We start from the raw sequence: 18777 nt of genomic DNA on the forward strand, positions 1-18777 counted from the left end.
ATGAAAGAGCCACATGCGGCTCCAGAGCTGCAGGTTGCTGACCCCTGCCTTAACCACTACATCAAACTGGCTCTCCTGTATCACCTAGTGACTGCCTATTTCCTACAAGGCAATGAATGGAGTATCTCCAGACTTCATCCCAGAGCATTTCCATGACCATTCAAAACTAATTTCTCTTTGAGCATTTAGTGACATTCCCTAAAAATGTTTATGGAAGCTGAATCCATTCTATCAATTAATTCCACTTGCAAGAGCCATTTAGAATTTTTTTAAAAAAACATCCTTTCAAAAGAGAACAAGATTACTTGATTCCAAAGAATACTTGGTGTCATTCAAGTGATTTTATCTTCACTTTTACAAAACCCAGTTCCTTGACTTTAAATTCCTTTTACTTCAGCTCCTCAGATAAATCAGGGGAATTGTATCTTTTGTATGTTCTTCTTTTGTTGTGTTCAAAATTGAAAATAGGAAACTAAAATTATATGATAAAACAATAACTGCTACAAGAAAGGAATATGAATGTTTTTCGCTGTGTTCTGAGAATATGTGCATATTTAATTAAAATGACCATATAGATAGTGCATTGAAACATGCTGTTTAGAAATGCTGAGAATATAATTCAGGTTATCTCCTTCGATTTTGCCAAACAGATGTTAGCAGGATAGAGAGACTGGGAGCATGGAGGGCAAGAGCCAGTAAAATATTGTTACTAATTTAACGGTATTAGTGAGGGAAGGATCTACGTTATGGGACGTTTTGATCAAGCACCCACTATTTTGTGCTGTTTTTGAAATCACCCTTCACTTGCAAGAGTTACAAGAAAGACAGATGGAAGTTGATACAAGAGACTGAGAAGAGCGGAAAGAAGTACAGAAAGAAGTACAGAAAGAATGGGAAATGAGGAAAGTTAGATTTGGTAGAGATAAGACGTTTTGGAAAAAGCAATCAATTCATTTTTATCAGTGGTGAAATCCAAATTTTTTTACTAGTGGTTTGGTGGTTGTGGTGTGGCTTGGCAGGCGTGGCAGGGGAAGGATACTGCAAAATCTCCATTCCCACCCCACTCCAGGGGAAGGATACTGCAAAATCCCCATTCCCACCCCACTCTGGGGCCAGTCAGAGGTGGTATTTGCCAGTTCTCCGAACTACTCAAAATTTCCACTACCGGTTCTCCAGAACCTGTTAGAACCTGCTGGATTTCACCCCTGATTTTTATGCTTCCCTCATTTCCGTGTTCCCTCAGACCAGGTTCTGTATGTCATGCTGGGGGTGGGTATATACAGGGACGCCTGTCTTCCGAAATACAAAATTTAGGACTTTCTTTAGTCCTCATCCCTTTCTTCCTAATTCTGCTTCATCTTCTGTCCACTCTGCCACCTGAGGGCCAAGGCCAGCCTTCTCCAGCTCCTTTCCCGCCTCTATCCCGCGCTCCCTCACCTCACCTCACCTCACCTCACCCAACCCTCCTCCTCTCAGCTGGCTCCCACCCTCCATATTCCCCCCTCCTTTGCTTCATGCCGTTCGCCCCTCCCCCGCTCTCCTCGCCTTACCTTGCGCCCCTCCCTCTTTGGCGCCTCCCTCCCTTCCCCCCCCCCCACCGACCCACCCATAGCAATGCTGTAGCGTTTTTTTTTTTTTCCCCTTGACTCTCCCGCGTCCCCTCGTCATTCGCAGCCCTCTCCTCGCCCTCCGCCCCTCGCAGCATCCACCCGGGCTCTTTCCATCCACGCCTCCAGCCTCTCCATCCCAGGAGCCTGACGCCTCTGGGCCGGGATTGGTTGCTCGCCGGGGTCGGAGGAGAGATGGAGCCGAGGAGCGCGGCGGGCTGCGAGCGCCCGTGACTCCAGCGGTTGGCCGTCGCTCCTCCGCCGCTTCTCAGAGGGTCCGAGTGGAGAAATCGCCGGCCGAACGGAGCCACCTGCTCGCCCGGCGCCAGCCAGCCAACCAACTAGCCAACCTGCCAGCCAGCCAGCCATGCCTGCCGAGAGTAACGAGCCCGACTGCCTCCTCCGCTACCAGGTGAGCGCTGGCAGGTCTCCGGGAGGAGGAGGACGGATGCGGCAGCGGAGGGGGAAGATGGGCGTGCAGTGAGTGCGGGTCGCGGATTCTTGCAAGGTCACCTTCGCGCGGCTGAGGGGTCTCTCACGCCGCCGCCGCCGGCCTTTGGGGCTTTTATTTGGGTTTTGCCGGGTGGAAGGAAGCGGCTTCTTTCCATTTGGGTGGAAGCAAGCGGCTTACTGCGGCAGTCTTGCCTATGGCGGGGGCGGGGAGGGGGGCAGAGAAGGACGATCGCGTGGCTGCCTTCCTCCACCACAACCACCCCAGTTTGATTGAATTGAGCGGATGGGAATGGAGATGCACCCCTAGAATGCATCGGCTGCTGCTTCCTCCTTTCCCTGGAAGTGGGGCTAAGCGCGGATACTGTAGGAAACCGGCTGTGCCGAAGGAAGCCTGGCATATTTTTTTTTTTTTTAAATTTGATTTATATGCCGCCTTTCTCCGGAGACTCATGGCGGCTTACAATGCGTTAAGCAATAGCCTTCATACTTTTGTATATTCATACAAAGTCAGTTTATTGCCCCCACAAACTGGGTCCTCATTTAACCTACCTTAGAAAGGATGGAAGGCTGAGTCAACCTTGAGCCTGGTAAGATTCGAACCTGCAGTAATCGCAGGCAGCTGTGTTAATAACAGGGTGCTTTAGACCACTGTGCTACCAAGGCTTCTATCGGAAGAGAATTCAAAAATAGTTCGGAGGAGTATTCTGCTTTAGACTGCACCGGTCGTCTGCGTCTAGGAACCATCTCTACAGTTTCTTTTCTCCTGTCTTTTCTCCTGCAGATTATTATGGGTTTAGGAGCCGCGCAGATGTAGCTTTCAGGATCCCGAGGCCCCATTTTCACCAACTCTCCCACAACCTGCACGGTATTATAAACAGCTTTTTTTTTAAAAAAGGAGGCTAGACAGCATCGGAAAACAGGCTGTATCTCCCCCCCCCCCACTGGTTTATCCGAACCGATGGGGTGTAAAAGATGCAAAGAGGTTTATAATATGCAACTTGCAACTCAGCTGATGCAGCACACTCACCTGTTGGGATTCACCTGGGCAACTACCCTTCACAAATGTATCTCTGCAGAGCTTTTTTATTATTATTATTATTATTATTATTATTATTATTATTATTATTATTATTATATTTATTATTATTATTATTATTATATTTATTATTATTATTATTATTATTATTATTATTATTATATTTATTTTATTTTTATTATTATTTTTTCCAAATGAGGCTCTTGAGTGATTTTTTTTTTTTTTTTTTTTGCAGTGTGGACTGTCTATATGGTAATGGGAAGGAAAAGATATAGAAAATTTGAAGAGTTTGTATTCAGTGGAGGAGTTAAAAATTAACAGTGACCAAGCCATTTATCTCGGACTATGGAGGTGCTTTGTTTTTATTAAAATACAATTGGATTAACACACATATATGACAGTGAGGTCAGTTTAGAAAATTTTCTAATTTGTAATCTTGAGTTAGCAGCTTCTAGAATATTTAGTGATAATAACATTGGTACAAGTAAACTTCCCAAAAGCTTTGCCAAGGAACTCAGTTTTTATTTTATTGTTCCTTTTACCTTATTCAGTTAACTTCCTTTGATACATATAGTACAGTCCCATACAAGGCTTATCAAGTAAATACAAAAACAAGAGCATGTTTCAACTGGCTGGGAACAGAGGGAGGAGGGTGCTTTGATTTTATATTCTTAAAAAGTTTTCTTATGAGTCACTGCAAGTATATTTGACCATCTCTTCTGCTTTTGGTTTAAGCAATAAGGAGCCATGTGGTGCAATGGTTAGAATGCAGTATTGCAGGCTAACTCTGCCCCACAGTCTGGAGTTCGATCCTGACCGGCTCAAAGTTGACTCAGCCTTCCATCCTTCTGAAGTTGGTAAAATGAGGATCCAGATTGTTGGGGGGGGGGACATATGCTGACATTGTAAACCACTCAGAGAGTGCCGTAGAGCGCTATGGAGTGGTATATAAGTCTATGTGCTATTGCTGTTTAAGTGTTAAGCGGACAGTATAATTTAGTATAGTATAATAGTTCAGTATAATAGTTCTTGTCATATTCATCCTGACAACTAGGCCATCTTGAAGATGTCTATGGTTCCCATTTGAAATGTGGGTAAGGGGCTGAGAAACGATTGGGGTAGCAAGAGTCTTTTCAGTGTGGGCATGTTATACATCCTGCTTGTCATGAAACTTCCTCACTCTGATCTTTATTTCCTTACCCAAATTTCTTTCTATCTTCTTCATTCTAGTTCCACCCATAGAAAGCACTCTTTTCAGGCATAATGACAAAATGGAATTTCCATGTTCAGTTGCAAGCGGCATCTGAAATAGGAACAAAGATGAAAACAGCAGGAGAATATATTGACTTCACATTCACTTGCAATTTCCCTAGTGTAACAGGCCTGGCTACTATTGGAAACTCAATGATGAATTAGATGTGACAAGCAAGGTTTTTTTTTTCTTCACTGTAGACTATAATACCAAAAGAAAAGACAAGAGAACGAAACACCAGACTATGACTCTGCTTTTATTTATCACTGCAGTATCAGTTACAGAAGGCAAATGAGAGCCTGGTACAAGTCAGTTGTACCAGGCTACCAAGTATGACAGGTGATGCCAGCACCACATAATTTCCTCCTAATAATTCCAAATAATATATGAATTTCCTTCCTACATCTCATTAACTTCCATTCAAACAATTTTGGCAAATTATAAAGAACCTTCTGGATTTCTCAAATTAGTTTTCATTCTGAATATCCATTTTATAAACTAACTTTGCTTTTCCTAGCTCTCTGTGTGAACTAAGGGTGCATTTAATTATGATTATGAAGTGTCTTCATTTTTTTAACACATGAAGAGGGATATAAATATTGATAATAAATAAATTTCTTACCAAACCCTTCCCTTCTTTTGTCTGAAAGAAAATCCTTTTCTTCCCCACAGAAGGGGAATAACACCTATACTTCTACTGCCTGATCTGATTAACAATAACACCAAAGGTGGGTTTCAGCAGGTTCTGAACAGTTCTGGAAAACCAGGAGCAGAAATTTTGAGTAGATCGGAGAACCGGTAGTAAAAATTCTGACTGGCCCTGCCCCCATCTATTCTTTGCCTCCCAAATCCCAGCTGATCGGGAGAAAATGGGGATTTTACAGTATCGTTCCCCTGCCACACCCACCAAGCCACACCCTCCCCAGCTATGGCACGCCCACCAAGCCACGCCCACATAACCAGTAGTAAAAATGTTTGAAATCCACCACTGGATAACACCTATACTTCTGCTGCCTGATCTGATTTCCTGTTCCATATCTTTCAATGCAATAGCAAAATTAAGATTTAAGAGGCAGCCTTTTGCAGCTGTCGTCAAGTCAAAAGCCCACCATCAGTGCCCTAGTTACAAGTCTGCTTTTTTTCTAGCTCTTCCCATTTGCCTTCTCCAGTTCCCCATGTAACATTTCAAAATATTCAGGATAATACACTATATCCAAAAAATCTTTTTCAAGAGCTAAACTAAAGACACTAACATCTGTTTATTTATTGCAGGTTTTTATCCCATCTGTAGGCAGTATAACACTCTATTGTAGATCTGCTTTATTTTGTAGAGCAAATAGAGGCACTTCAATAGTAAAAATACAAGAGAGTTTTTAACCAAGTTGCCAGTTGCAAGTTGTATGAAATAAATAAAGTAGAATCATTTCCCCCCCCAGATTTCAGGGAAATAATAAAAGATAATGAATGGCAAGAGTCATTCATCATCTCAATGTTACATTTAGCAAAAAAGTGAGAAAAATGAATTGAGTTCTTCCAATTGTAGTGAGGAAAAAGAAAAGTTAGGCAACAAAGTACAACAAAGCAAAACAGAAAGTTTAGATTATTGAAAAATTGGTAACAAGATACAGAAAAACAGAACAATGTGCTGCCATTTACCCTGGATTACTGCCAGAATGAATGAAATAGGATTCTTGTTAGCTTCTATACATGGACCTTGATGGGCTGTCTTTTGGTACAGGTGCAAAATATTTTTGGTTAGATGCTGGATCTTTTTAAAATAAGATTTTATTAAATCTCAATGGAAGATAAAATACAAGGGAACAGAAATTAAGAAAGGGGGGCAGGGGAAAAGCAAAATATAGATTTCCATCCTTCTCAAGATACTAGGGAACATCTGTTTTAGGTTGAAAAAAACATTAATGTTTGCAGCAAGTAGGTAGTAGTTGGTGATTATGTGGGTAGGTGAGGAGAAAACTAGTATTTGTTTGGCAACAGTCCCGGTGTATCTGATCAATATTTATGTAATGCCACTATTATAGGGCTGTACAATACTTTAGATTCAATTCTTATCATTTAGCATATGATGAGAACATGACAGAAGTAAACTTATACACACAATCCATGTAATTATATACAAAACATCTAGGGGTGTATGTCAGTGGCCTCATAACTGAATGTCTAAATCTGCTATCCAGACAATCGCCTCTGGCGTTGCTTTGTGCAGAACTTCTAGGGAACCAGAAAATGCATGTCGTGAGCAATCTTGCACAATATGTTTAATAGTTTGTGGTATCAGCACCACAATCTCAACAAGTAGAAACTTTCCATCCCCACTGATACAGGGCAGAGGCGCTTCTTCCAGTATCACACCTAACTGTCCAGTTTCATCTAGACATAGCAAGACAGGCCAAACCCAGGTGGCTTGGTAGAGGTACCAAGGTCCAAGTACCTTGGACCATTCCTCTCTCCAGGCATTCTTGGGGTTAAACTGGGTAGATGTTAAGTAAACAACTGTTTTCCATGTTGGCCTATGGGATTTCAATCTTGTGATGAACTATGCATTGTCCTGGAAGGGCCTTGTTGTTCAGCATCCTTGACCACAGCCGAATGAGAGCTTGTTGTCTTCTAATGTGGGGCAATATGATATTGTTAAGTACTAATAATCAGGAATGGGAAGTAATGTGCCAGAGATGATACACATTGTCTGGTAGAGTTGGTCATCGATCATTTGGGTGTGGGTGCTTTGAGCCACGGGCTGGCACAATATCCCCCTGTGGAATATACCAAAGCCATTGTTCGTAGAGTGTTAGCATCAGCACCCCAGGATGTTCCAGCCAGTCTGTTTAGTAAATTGTTGCAGCTTTTCACTTTTGCAACTGTTTCCCCCCCAGATGTTGTTGACAGTTTAGTGACCTGTCCAGTGTTACCCCAGATACTTCAGTGATTTATTACATTGTAAAATACAGTTCTGGAACTTCATCAAAGACTGGTGATTTGTGTACCAATTCTGAAAAGATGCTTTAAATTCTTTAAAGCAGCCATGTCTTTTTCTTAGGAATGGGTACTCAGTTGCTTTAAAGAAATGCAGATGGGTTCTATATTTGTGCTCCTATGCACTCTGAACATCTGTTTAATACTGCTGACCACCTCTAATGTATTGTCTTCATTTGCATAGTTTTCTGGAGAGGGAGGGTTCTTCATTTTTTTGCCTCTGCTTCATACAATGGGATTCAGTGAAAAATAAACATTCACCTTATTTTTGGAGGAGAAAGTATAGTGAACCTTTTTCAAATTTGTGGATAAATTACAATAGCTTACATGGAGAGCAGATGTTTCAAAGCAAAAAAAAAAAAAGTCAGGTTATCCATGAAAAAGTGGAGGTATAAATGCCTTTATTGGGTAGAATCTATAGAACAATCGATGTCAAGAGTAGATGGGAGGAACATATCTGTATGGGTTTGTGTAAAAGAAGCCATCCCAATTTTACAATTTTATAGTTGTAGCTCCTGACATACTAGACTTTGCTGCATGCATTCTTTGGAACAAAAGCAAGCAGAAACCCAGGGAACAGCAGTTTATTCCTGATCTAGAACAACAATATATTAACTCTCACTTTCGACTTTAAATAAAGTTAGAGAAGGGTTTTATTGCAGGAAAAACTAATGAGAGAAAGAGTTCATGATAGTGGGAATTCTTAAAAAGGAAAATGCTAAAAGCCCAAATGCAAACAATTCCATTGAGAAATAAAAATGGAGCATAGCAAAAGAATTTACCACAGCTATAGAAAAAGCTGAATGAAAATAAAAAAACAAAACTGACACATTTAGGAGGAGGCAAGATGAGAGATCTCCAAGAGTACAAACAGTTAATCCAGAATTGTATTTAAAAAAAAAAAGTGTCTGAGAAGCTAAAGCTCAAAATAATCTGAAGTTTGCAAAAGATGCTAAGATATATATATATATATATATATATATATATATATATATATATATATATATATATATAAAAGCTTCTAAGTTCAAAATAAAAGAAAAAGAATTTTATGTCCCAGCTGCTCAGTGAAGATGACACAATGTCAACAAGTTGGAAAGTAAAGATTGAGGTACTAAGTTCCTATTTTAGTATCTCCAACAAAAAGAATCTGTCCCAACAAGAAGACCAGAATTAAGGCGAAAGATGAAAGATGACAAAATCTCTAAACCTCTGGTCCTGTGACCGACCCAGATTGGATGCTGCAACATTATCCTGGGATATGTGTCAACTCTCTAAATGACTCTAGCTGAAGCCATATATTTCTTGCTTTGTTTCTTAGTTTCCATACTTGGGTGGGTGGAGGGGGATTTATGGAATGTAGAATGCTTTCCTCCAATATGCCAGACATAACAATGATAAGGCTCCTGAGAACCAAGGCCAAATCAGTGTGCCCTGGCAACGGCAGGAGGGAGTGCTGAGAAGTTCATCACCTGCTTGGTTGGCTATCGTGACCTGTGATACAAGGGTGGGGGGGACAGTAACTATTATTTAATTATACCAAAAACAAAGGAATTACTCAGTGTTGGTTTTACACCTGACTGTGCCGATATGATGTACCCAATAAACAGGATTATTGAGGAAGCAAAGGACTCAGAGTCTTGAATTGGTTGGGGGCATTACTTGGAACCATGACAACATGGTTGTGAGAAAGATGAAATCCTGAATAAATCCACGGTGGTGAACCTATGATGTGTGTCAAAGATGACATGGCGCAATATTTGGTGTGACACTCCAAGCACCTGATGACAGCTATTCTTAAAAGCACACTCTGTTTTTGCATGATTTTTGGAGCCTGTGCAAGAATGCGGTATGCTTTTGCATAACATCTGGACTCTTCGAAAATGAGTTTTATCCATGTTTCATGTTTGAAATGATTTGATGTTTCTTTATATAATATATGGCATCCCACATGATTGGACTGTATTTTGTAAAATAATAAATGAACATGTAAATAATTGTTCCTATTTTGTTTGGGAGGGTAATGGTGGTGGTACACCAGCAAAGTCAAGTTATTTTTGACATGGTGAGCCCAAATAGTTCGCCATCACTGAAATACATAGAAACATGGTCAAGGAATACATATTTACAGGAGTGAATAAGTGCTAGATAACTGAAGAAGAGCAAATATTGACCTTTTCTTCAAAAAGGAGAAAAGCTTTAGGAAACTACAATCTGTTCATTTGACATCAATATTTGGAAAGAATCTGTAGCAAACCATCAAGTAACTGAATTGTGAGCATCTTGAAAACAATGTAATATAATATTTACCTAGTGTAAACATCTCAGAATGGGGTATACTGCCTACCTTCTCTTAATCCTAGAGGAAAGAGATACAGATATTACATTATGTCATCTCTCCAGATAGAAGGTTTTACATGCTTCCCCCCCGCCTCCCAAGTATGGGTGGGAGCAACTTCTCTATCTTTACATTATATATATATCATGTGTATCTTTATTTATATTGACCACCAGGAGGCAACATATGGCCAATTTCAATTTATACTGCTATTCCCAAACACATGGGGATATGACATTATGATATAGCTATATCTCTGCTCTGAAAGTTTAATGGAAGGTGGACTATATGTCCAGTAAATTCTATATATCCTTTTCTGCAACACTGTTAAGCAGCCGGGCCTGGAGAGCTCCTAAATCAAATGCACTGTATATAGTCATCTAGAGTGCAATGGTCCATGAATTCAATTCTTACTGAAGGGTTAGAACCCCATAAAAATTATTGTTTAAATATGTCCAAAGAAATACAAACACTTCTTCTGAGAGACAAATCTATTTTCTCTAGTGTGATGCTATTTAAAATGAAAATGGTGCTATTGAAGTAATTGGTATCCCAAAGTTGTGTAACAAATGGATGATAAAGCATGTGTAAAGCAAGATAAAAGGAAGGTGAATGAGATTGAGGAACCTGGAAGATACAGATGATGGAGAGAGACAAGATGATTTTTGGAGTCTTGATGCAATGTTTTTTGCAGAAACATGCAGTATGACCAATTAAAGGGGGGGCACCAATTTGGGGCAGAATCTTTGGGATGCCTTATCTCATTTGCAAGCGCAAGAACACTACCTCAGGACATCTTATTTCCTAGGAGACAATTTTCAAAACAAGTGCATTTTTTGACATTCTAATTCAAAACAATTTTTAATGCAATTAAGGTTTTGCATTAACAGCTGAGATTACCACAGTAGTGCTGAGCTACACCTCTGAAGTACTCAACATATGTAGAAAATCAGAATATATCAAATTATGCTCAAATAATTAACTACTGGTAATTAGCAACAGGTTGGACTAAATGCAACATTGTGATATCTGCACCAGATAATAGTTAAAATGAATTTTCCTCTGCAGTTATAACGTGATGTCTCCTCAATAGATGTTGAGATTATCTGAAATAGTACCAGACAAGTGAGTCATAACTTGCATTTGCAGCTACCAGTAATCAGATGATATTTGGTGAAGGATGAAGCAGAGGTCAGAGAATGATTTATGCTGTCAATCACAGGAGGAATGTTGGAGAAGCCATCCTGCAATCTTTTCGTCCAGTATCTTTCCATCCTCCCAAGCAGAATATACAATTTTGGCATTTCCCTTCCTACATCTTAGTGGCAATGACCTTAAAGTACTCAGGACTGTATAAATTGGTGCTGGCAATGAAAATTGCAGGCTGCACAACAGAAACCTTCACACCACGGGAGAATATCTCATAACACAGGCGTTTGGAGAAAGACTCTTAGTAGTGCAACAAGGGAAACAGGAGGACTCTAGTTTTGTGTTCCCTTTAGGTGTTTGAGCAGTGTATAAACTACTGTATGTAAAGAACAAAGTATTTAATGAGGCTATTTCATTCATTCAGATCTTGGATGTCTTCTGCTTGTGTTCCCTTTATTTTTTTAGTTTTGGTGTCTTCGGGTCTTTTCCTGGGTAAGATTGAGAGTATCTTGGTGATGTTTCGATGAGGTCCTGCTCATCATCTTCAGGCTGGTGTCTTCGGCTTCATGCTTGTGCGAGGAAAGCGTGATTGGAGCTGCTGTCTCTCTATAAATACTGGTGGGGAGGTGTGGGGTGCTGGCTTTGTTGCTGTGATCAGGTTGGTTGCCTGTGTTGTTACATCTCGATTGGTTGATGGAGTTGATGTTTGCAGATTAGTCAGATGTTTCGTAACATCCTGTGTGGGTGAGGTCCTTGATGTGTGCCCATTAGTCTTTTGTGTTTTAATGACCTGGGTAATGGGCTGTGTGTTAACATCCTGAGTTCTAGTGTTATGATATCCTGAGTTTTTTGATGTAATATCCTGAGCAGATGTTCAGATGGTCAGTAATAAATGTATTCCAACTCTTCCATGATTAGAACAATTTGGGAAACATGCTGAAATCACATTTTCTCTAAACTAATTTGTTCTAGAAAAACAAAATACAAAAAAAAAAGGGATTGAAATTTTCAGCAGTAAATTCTCAGTAAGTATAAATGTTACATTAATTGAAGTAAATAATATTTATCTACTTTTTTATTTCATCAGAAATATGGGTATTAAAACAAAGCAATGGAGAAGGCATCATTTGATTATTTTTTTAAAGAGATAGATTAAGAGATAGATTAACAGAGTTCGAAGGAACCTTGTAGGTCATCTAGTCCAACCCCCGCCCAAGCAGGAGACCCTACACCATTTCTGACAGATGGCAGTCTAATCTCTTCTTGAAAGCCTCCAGTGATGAAGCTCCCACAACATCTGAAGGCAAGCTGTTCCATTGGTTGATTGTTCTCACTGACAGAAAATTTCTCCTAGAAAGCCTCTGGAGCCTGGGCAGGGCAAAAAACAGGCCTACCGGGCCCACGATGCAATCACATGCCAAAAGCGGGGGGAGCATGGGGGGGTGGCATGCGCGGGGGGGGCAGGGCACATAGAATTATGGGTTTGGGCACGTGCGCACACAACTATCCTGCACTCCTCCAGCTTTTGGCACGCGATGGCAAAAAGGTTAGCCATCACTGATCTAGGGTGTTAGCTATTCATGCCAGCTTAGTATCATCCGCAAAATTGGTAAGTTCCCCTTCTATTCCCTCATCTCAGTCGTTTATGAAGATATTGAATTTTACTGGGCCTAAGACGGAACCTTGTGGTACCCCACTGCTTACTTCCCTCCATGTAGACATAGACCCATTAAGGACTACTCGTTGAGTATGGTTTGTCAGCCAGTTACAAATCCATCTGATGGTGATGCTATCTATCCCACTTTTTTCTAGCTTAGGTTGTGGTCTACTGTCAAATGCTTTGCTGAAGTCTAAGTATATTATGTCCACAGTATTTTGCTGGTGTACTAATTTAGTCATTATGTTGAAGAATGAAATAAGATTGGTTTGGCATGATCTGTTTTTAACAAACACATGCTGATTGCTAGTTATACTTTACTCATTTCTAGAAGTTGGCAGGTCTGTTTTTTATTATCTTTTCAAGTATCTTCCCAGGTACTGATGTTAGGTTGATTGGTCTGTAGTTTCCTGGGTCTGTTTTCCCCCACTTTTTTGAAGATGGAAACCACATCAGCTCTGATGTGCTCTGGTAGTTTCCCAGTGCTCCAGGATTTTTGAAAGATGTGGTACAGTGGTTCTGAGATGACATCTGCCAGCTCCTTTAGAACTCTGGGCTGTAATCGATCAGGTCCTGGTGATTTGCATTCATCAAGATCAGACAGGTGTTCTCTTACTATTTTTTGCTTATTTTAACTTTTATTTCTAGTCTGTCTTTTACAGTTACGTTTTTGGTAGGTTGGGCTATAGTTTCTTTTTGGGTAAAGACTGCAAAAAGTTTATTTTACCTTCTCCTCAGAATGATTGGCTGTTGACTGAGGTATGAATGGGGACCACACGAGGCAGAAAAGCTATCTCTGGACCCAGCCACCTCAGCCTGGCCCTGTCTCTTTCCACGCATGGCCATTTTTAACATACCACATAAAATCAGCGGCAAGACCAATTTGGCCTAAAGTAGCCTACCTGCTTACCACTGGACTAACTTGGAAAGTGGCTGGCCATGCCAAGATGGAAATGATCATTGGGAGTTGGGCTAGACTGATGACCCAATAACATCTATTCTTAACTGGATTCAGTTTCAGAAAAATGTGAAAGTTCATCAGGTTTTATAGGTAACAGGAACAAATCAGGACACCGGCCACCTTCAACAAAATTCTCTGCAAGTTCTATTTTGAATGTAGGCATTTGAATGGCAGCCTCTCTAACTACTGAAACCCTTCCCTGTCCTTTATGTCACAATTATAGTTATGTCTGGAAGTCCTCTTGAATTAAATAGGTTCTACTGTGATAAAAAGAGCATAGATCTGCAAACTGCAAACATTTGAAGCCATTCATGGTGGAAAATAAATATTAATATATTTCATATGAATACCTTCCTTCACATTGTTTATATTCCTAGAAGCCTTCTGATATCAATATCTCTGAAGTATACTGGTAAAATTAATACTGCATAGTAGACTTAATTATGCAGAACTGCTCTTTTCTGAATTAAAATATATTATTTGTAATATAAAGTGGAAGGAGAAGGGGAACTGACAGATTTTTTTTTCCAGCAGATATCTTGGTTTTATATCATGTCAAAATGCTTCTCCCAGATAGATATATAAAAAATTCCTTGTATGACCTCAGCCTGGAACATGATGGAATCCTAACTTTTACATACTCTTTGCAAATGTCCTTTGTAAAAGATAAAAAAATACTAGTAATTCAGCAGCTAAACAAGGATGATAGTAAGCACCACAATCATCCTGTGAAGTTAGTTGAGCTTGGAGAAAACTACTTAAAACCATGAAGCTGGTTTTCATGCTTAACAGGAGGCTAGAACTCATGGGTTCCCATTTTTAGTCCAGCGCCTTAATTATTACACAAAATTGTGCAGTTTTGATATCTCCTATAAGTGCCATCTTCTGCCAACCTAGCAGTTTGAAAGCACCTAAAAAATGCAAGTAGAAAAATAGGGACCACCTTTAGTGGGAAGGTAACAGCGTTCCGTGCGCCTTTGGCATTTAGTCATGCCGGCCACATGACCATGGAGATGTCTTCGGACAGTGCTGGTTCTTCGGCTTTGAAACGGAGATGAACACTGCCCCCTAGAGTCAGTAACGACTAGCACATATGTGCAAGGGGAACCTTTACCTTTACCTTGTAAGTGCCATGACTAATTGATATCTTGCTGGTTTCTGCTAACTAGCAAGACAGATTTTGCAAAGGTTATCATGGATGGGTGCAGGATCCAGGCCAGTATAATTTCTTTGAAACAAAGGAGAGTTTGTTGAGATGACCCGCATGATTCTGGACAGTTGCTTCTCCTAAGTAGACCATTTTTTAGTCAGCTTATGAGTGAAGTAACTGAGAATTAGGGTTAAATTAAGACCACTCTCACAAAATCTTTATGGACATTAAACTTGATTGACCCTACATCTTAATCGCTTTGTTGGATTTTAAATTTTTAAATTTTGTGTATTAGTAAGATTGAGAGTCTTTAGACTGGCAAGGTTTTCCTGTATTCATCAGATGAATTTATACCTCCTTAAAAGATAATGACATAGATTTGATTTTAAACGTTTTTGAAATAAATGATTTTTTAAAAATAATGTAGCAAAAGGGTGCTGAGTATAAAGAATAATTTTAAAATCACAGGGAAGGTTTATAACATTAACCTTGTAACATAAACTTGTTTGACCAGGTTTAAAATAATTGTATGTGGTTGCTCTTACTGGGCTTTTGCTGAGAAAGATTGATTGACATAGCATTTGAACTTTGTTTTCATCACCTGAGAGTAGAGCTATGGGGAGATGAGAGATTATGTTTTATTTAGAGATGATATTGAAATTCTTTTAACCTATTGGAAAATGGAAAAAGTTACTTCTTTTTTTCTTTCCCTTCTTTTTTTTTTTCATACTCTCCTTTTTCTTTTTCTTGTATTTTTCTGTTTATAGTTTACACAATCTCTGGAATCGTGTTCCAGCCCCCATGTCAAGTTCCCTGTATCTTCAACATCATCTCAACCATAGTATATGACAATGCAGCTCTATATGCTATGAAAAATGTCATATAATCTGCTTTCTGCACAAGGCTAGGATATGTTTTTTTAAAATAAAGCATAAACTGACAACTTGGTTTCCAACTACATTCCACATTTGTAGCCGCACCATTGAAAAAAGTGAATTCAAGGTTGCAGATTGGACAAGGGAGAAAGAAATAAGTTGGCTCCCTCTTCCTAACACTTAGTCATTCTTATTTATGATGCTTCCGTCCTTACAGTGACAGAGAACCAGTAGGTGGTGAAATGCATGACTGAGCTGAGAGCAGGTGGAAGATAGTATCTGTTTCACTACTGAATATATATTTGGACTTCATACACGATCATATGTTTCTACCTCATCTTTCCTGCCTGTGCTTCTACTCTTGGCACTTGTGCTTTGGGTTCATTGTGTTGGCAAATAATTAATTTGCTCTTAACAGGCATGATAATTCACAGCATTTTTGAGAGAAAGATTGAGGTATTTCTTATAAGAGGAAACGTGGGCAATAGTTTTATTCTAGCGATAAGCAAGAACTTTTTATTGGATTTACAAAGTGGTTTGCTAAAGCCTTGAAGAAATCTTTGGGATAGGAAAAAAATGGAGATCAAAATAATCTTATCACAATGTCTGAATGAATTAAAGGTGAAGATTATTAGAAAGAAAAAGAAGGAATTTAAGGTTGGTTTGTTTGACCAGTGTTAAAATAAGATATACTTCTATAAAGCTCTGGTAATCCTTTTTTTGCTGATGCCATGACTGAAAATGAGGTATGAATTTACATATAGATAGGAAATGGGTAATGGAAAAAAGAGGCATTTATCTTAACTTTAGAGAGGTTAAGAGACTTACCGTAATCAGTTTGTTTATACTTGTGAAGAAGATTGGAAGTCACTTCTTTAAATATTTCTCTTTTTTCCTCCTTGAACCTTTTATTCTTTCTTTCTCTCTTTTTCTGAGTTTAGTTTGTATTTGCTTTTACTATTAAAATCAAAATTTTCAATAAAAATATTTTAAAAAGGAATCTCAAAAAGGTGTCTCTTTGGGGATCAACCTAGTTGTCCCCCCTCATGGGTCACTATAAGAGGATTATGTTATTTGGATTATTACCATTTTGTTTCAATGTCTATTGCTGGATGTAAACCAGTGAGAACTGACTAATATGCAAGCTGCAGTAAAATAACTAAATAGAAAAGCAAAGAAAAAAATATCTTTGATTTCAAACAGACGAGGATTGTGCAAAATGAACTTCCAAATCTAACCAAAGAATTTGGGGAAGTTGATGCAAAAAGCTTTGGACTTAAACCCATGTGTTGGTTGGGAGCTTTTATAATGTCTAAACTTGACTTAATCATCCTCCAATGTTCCTTTCATTTTGAAAAGTTTTGATGATGATGAAGAGAGGAATAGTTCCTTTTCCTGAAATGCAAAAGGGTAATATCAATTAATTATTCCTTGATGATACTTTAGTTTCTCCCCTGCTTGTTTACCATCCTAGGACTTTTTACAGCCAGTAACAATTCTGCACTACATCACAAGCTTTAAATGAGACATACTGCAACCTGTGTCATTTAATAAATATAAGCAAATTGTATTTTTCTACAGAGTTTTATAGAATTGTGAAATGCATTGAAGAATTGTAGCTTATATTGGGTCTTTTTTCCTGTGTGCTGCTCCCACTATCCATGAATGGGTTAATGCTTCAGCCTTTGGCAAACAACTGAATGTTATTTTAAGAAAAAAACAAAGGACTTCCCCTTTCCCCGCTGTCTAGCCACGCCCCCAATCCCATGATACCCCAGTCTTCGCTCAGTTGTTGGCAAACGCTGAAGTGTTCCTCGGGAGCTCCTGTCTTAAGGTATTTGTTCCCTCGTTTAGTTGTGGTTTTTCTACTTCCCTCCTCAGGGACGCTTAGGTCTTTACTTTATTTTTGAATATTTCCTTTCCCTGGGGTTTCTTTTAGTTCCTTGTCTTCGTTCTCGCCGCCGCTTGCAGCAGCAGCGCTGATCAGCTGGGCATCGGGTTCGGAAAGTCGAGCTGCCCACGCAGCGCTTTTTACTCTCCCTACCGGCGCCACTTTCAAATTCGCTGAAAGCGCCAAGCCTTGCTCGGAGCAGACACAGCTGCTGTGCGGGGCGAAGAGGAGAGCGATCGGCTCGATCCATGCCGATCGCGCCGAACAAGGCAGAGTGCAGCCACGGTTTGCCCGGCTAGCCCTGCCAAATGCCGCTACGCTACAGAAAAGCCCCCTTTTCGAGCGGCAAGAAAGCACGGCAGCTGGCTGGACCCTCGGGCCTCCAACATAAGACCGTCACTTGCAAAGGCACCCGAGCCTCGCACCACGTGGTGCCCGCCATCTTGAAGACCATGTGGGCCGCCATTTTGGACCAAATTCCACCTACCAGCTCCTAGAGGCTCAGCTGCGCCCCCATTCTAGTGTGGTGCCTTTGCAATAAGGGTTAGCTGGTGAGACCTTCGGGCTCTCAGCTGCCTTTACTCGATTTACGGAGCAGAGCAATCTCGCCCTCGCCAGAAGCCACGAGGGGAAAGGGGTGGTCTTGCCCCCAACAACTCGCCATGTCTGACTCCCCCTTCTCCTCAGACCCAGAGCTGGAATTGAGCCCACACAAGGGGGCTAAATCAACTAAAAGCAGTTCCCGGAAGCGGTCTGAAAGTTCCACCCGGAAGTCCAAATCTGGGGAGGGGCTGACCTTCTAGGACAGGGACGCTCAAAGACGCCATCAGGCGCTCGAGAGGCAGTGCGCCAAGGCCCAAAAGGCGCTGGCTATGTCATCCACCAGGGAGCCAAGACCAGAAAGCACTGCTCCTTCCACATCTAGAGACTCAGACGCAGCAATGGCCACCTGGACGGATCTGGCCCAGACCCCGGTGACCCCGGTCCTGACAGAGAGAGGGCCCCAGCAGGACGGAACTCCCACCCTTGTCCGGAATCAACCTGCACCAGCGGGTCCATCGCACAGCCTGGCACCGTGCGCAGGAGCGCAGGGCGGGCCTCCACCGCCATCACATTTGGACTTCCAAGCCATGTTTTCCACGGCTCTATCATCCTTCTTAGCAGCCAGTTGGCAGCAGGCGGTGCCACCACCTCAACCGGCACAGGTCCAGGGGTCACACCAACAAGTCCAAAACAAGGCCTTCGCACCCTTGGCACGAGAATCCTCCTCCGAGGAGTCAGATCAAGCTGACGAGGCCCCAGAGGATGTCGAGTTCTCTGAAGATGAAGGGCTGAATCCAGACACGCCAGCCTTCATGGGGCTATTTCGACCGGCACTCTTTAGGTCGCTCCTTCACAAGGCGCGACTCACGACCAA

General features: G+C 40.8%; 1 protein-coding gene across 1 annotated transcript in view; it reads left to right on the top strand.

The window, feature by feature from the left end:
* Positions 1–1624: 1624 nt before the first annotated feature.
* Positions 1625–18777, top strand: part of SLC4A8 (solute carrier family 4 member 8) — a 107843-nt gene continuing 90690 nt past the window's right edge. The window contains exon 1 of the mRNA XM_034412235.3: positions 1625–2019. Coding sequence (XP_034268126.2) covers positions 1975–2019 — 45 coding nt within the window. The 5' untranslated portion in view covers positions 1625–1974. The remainder of the gene's footprint in view (positions 2020–18777) is intronic.

The sequence above is a fragment of the Pantherophis guttatus genome, chromosome 2 (genome assembly GCF_059756535.1).
Source record: "Pantherophis guttatus breed Tessera chromosome 2, ASM5975653v1, whole genome shotgun sequence".
NCBI classification, from domain to species: domain Eukaryota; kingdom Metazoa; phylum Chordata; class Lepidosauria; order Squamata; family Colubridae; genus Pantherophis; species Pantherophis guttatus.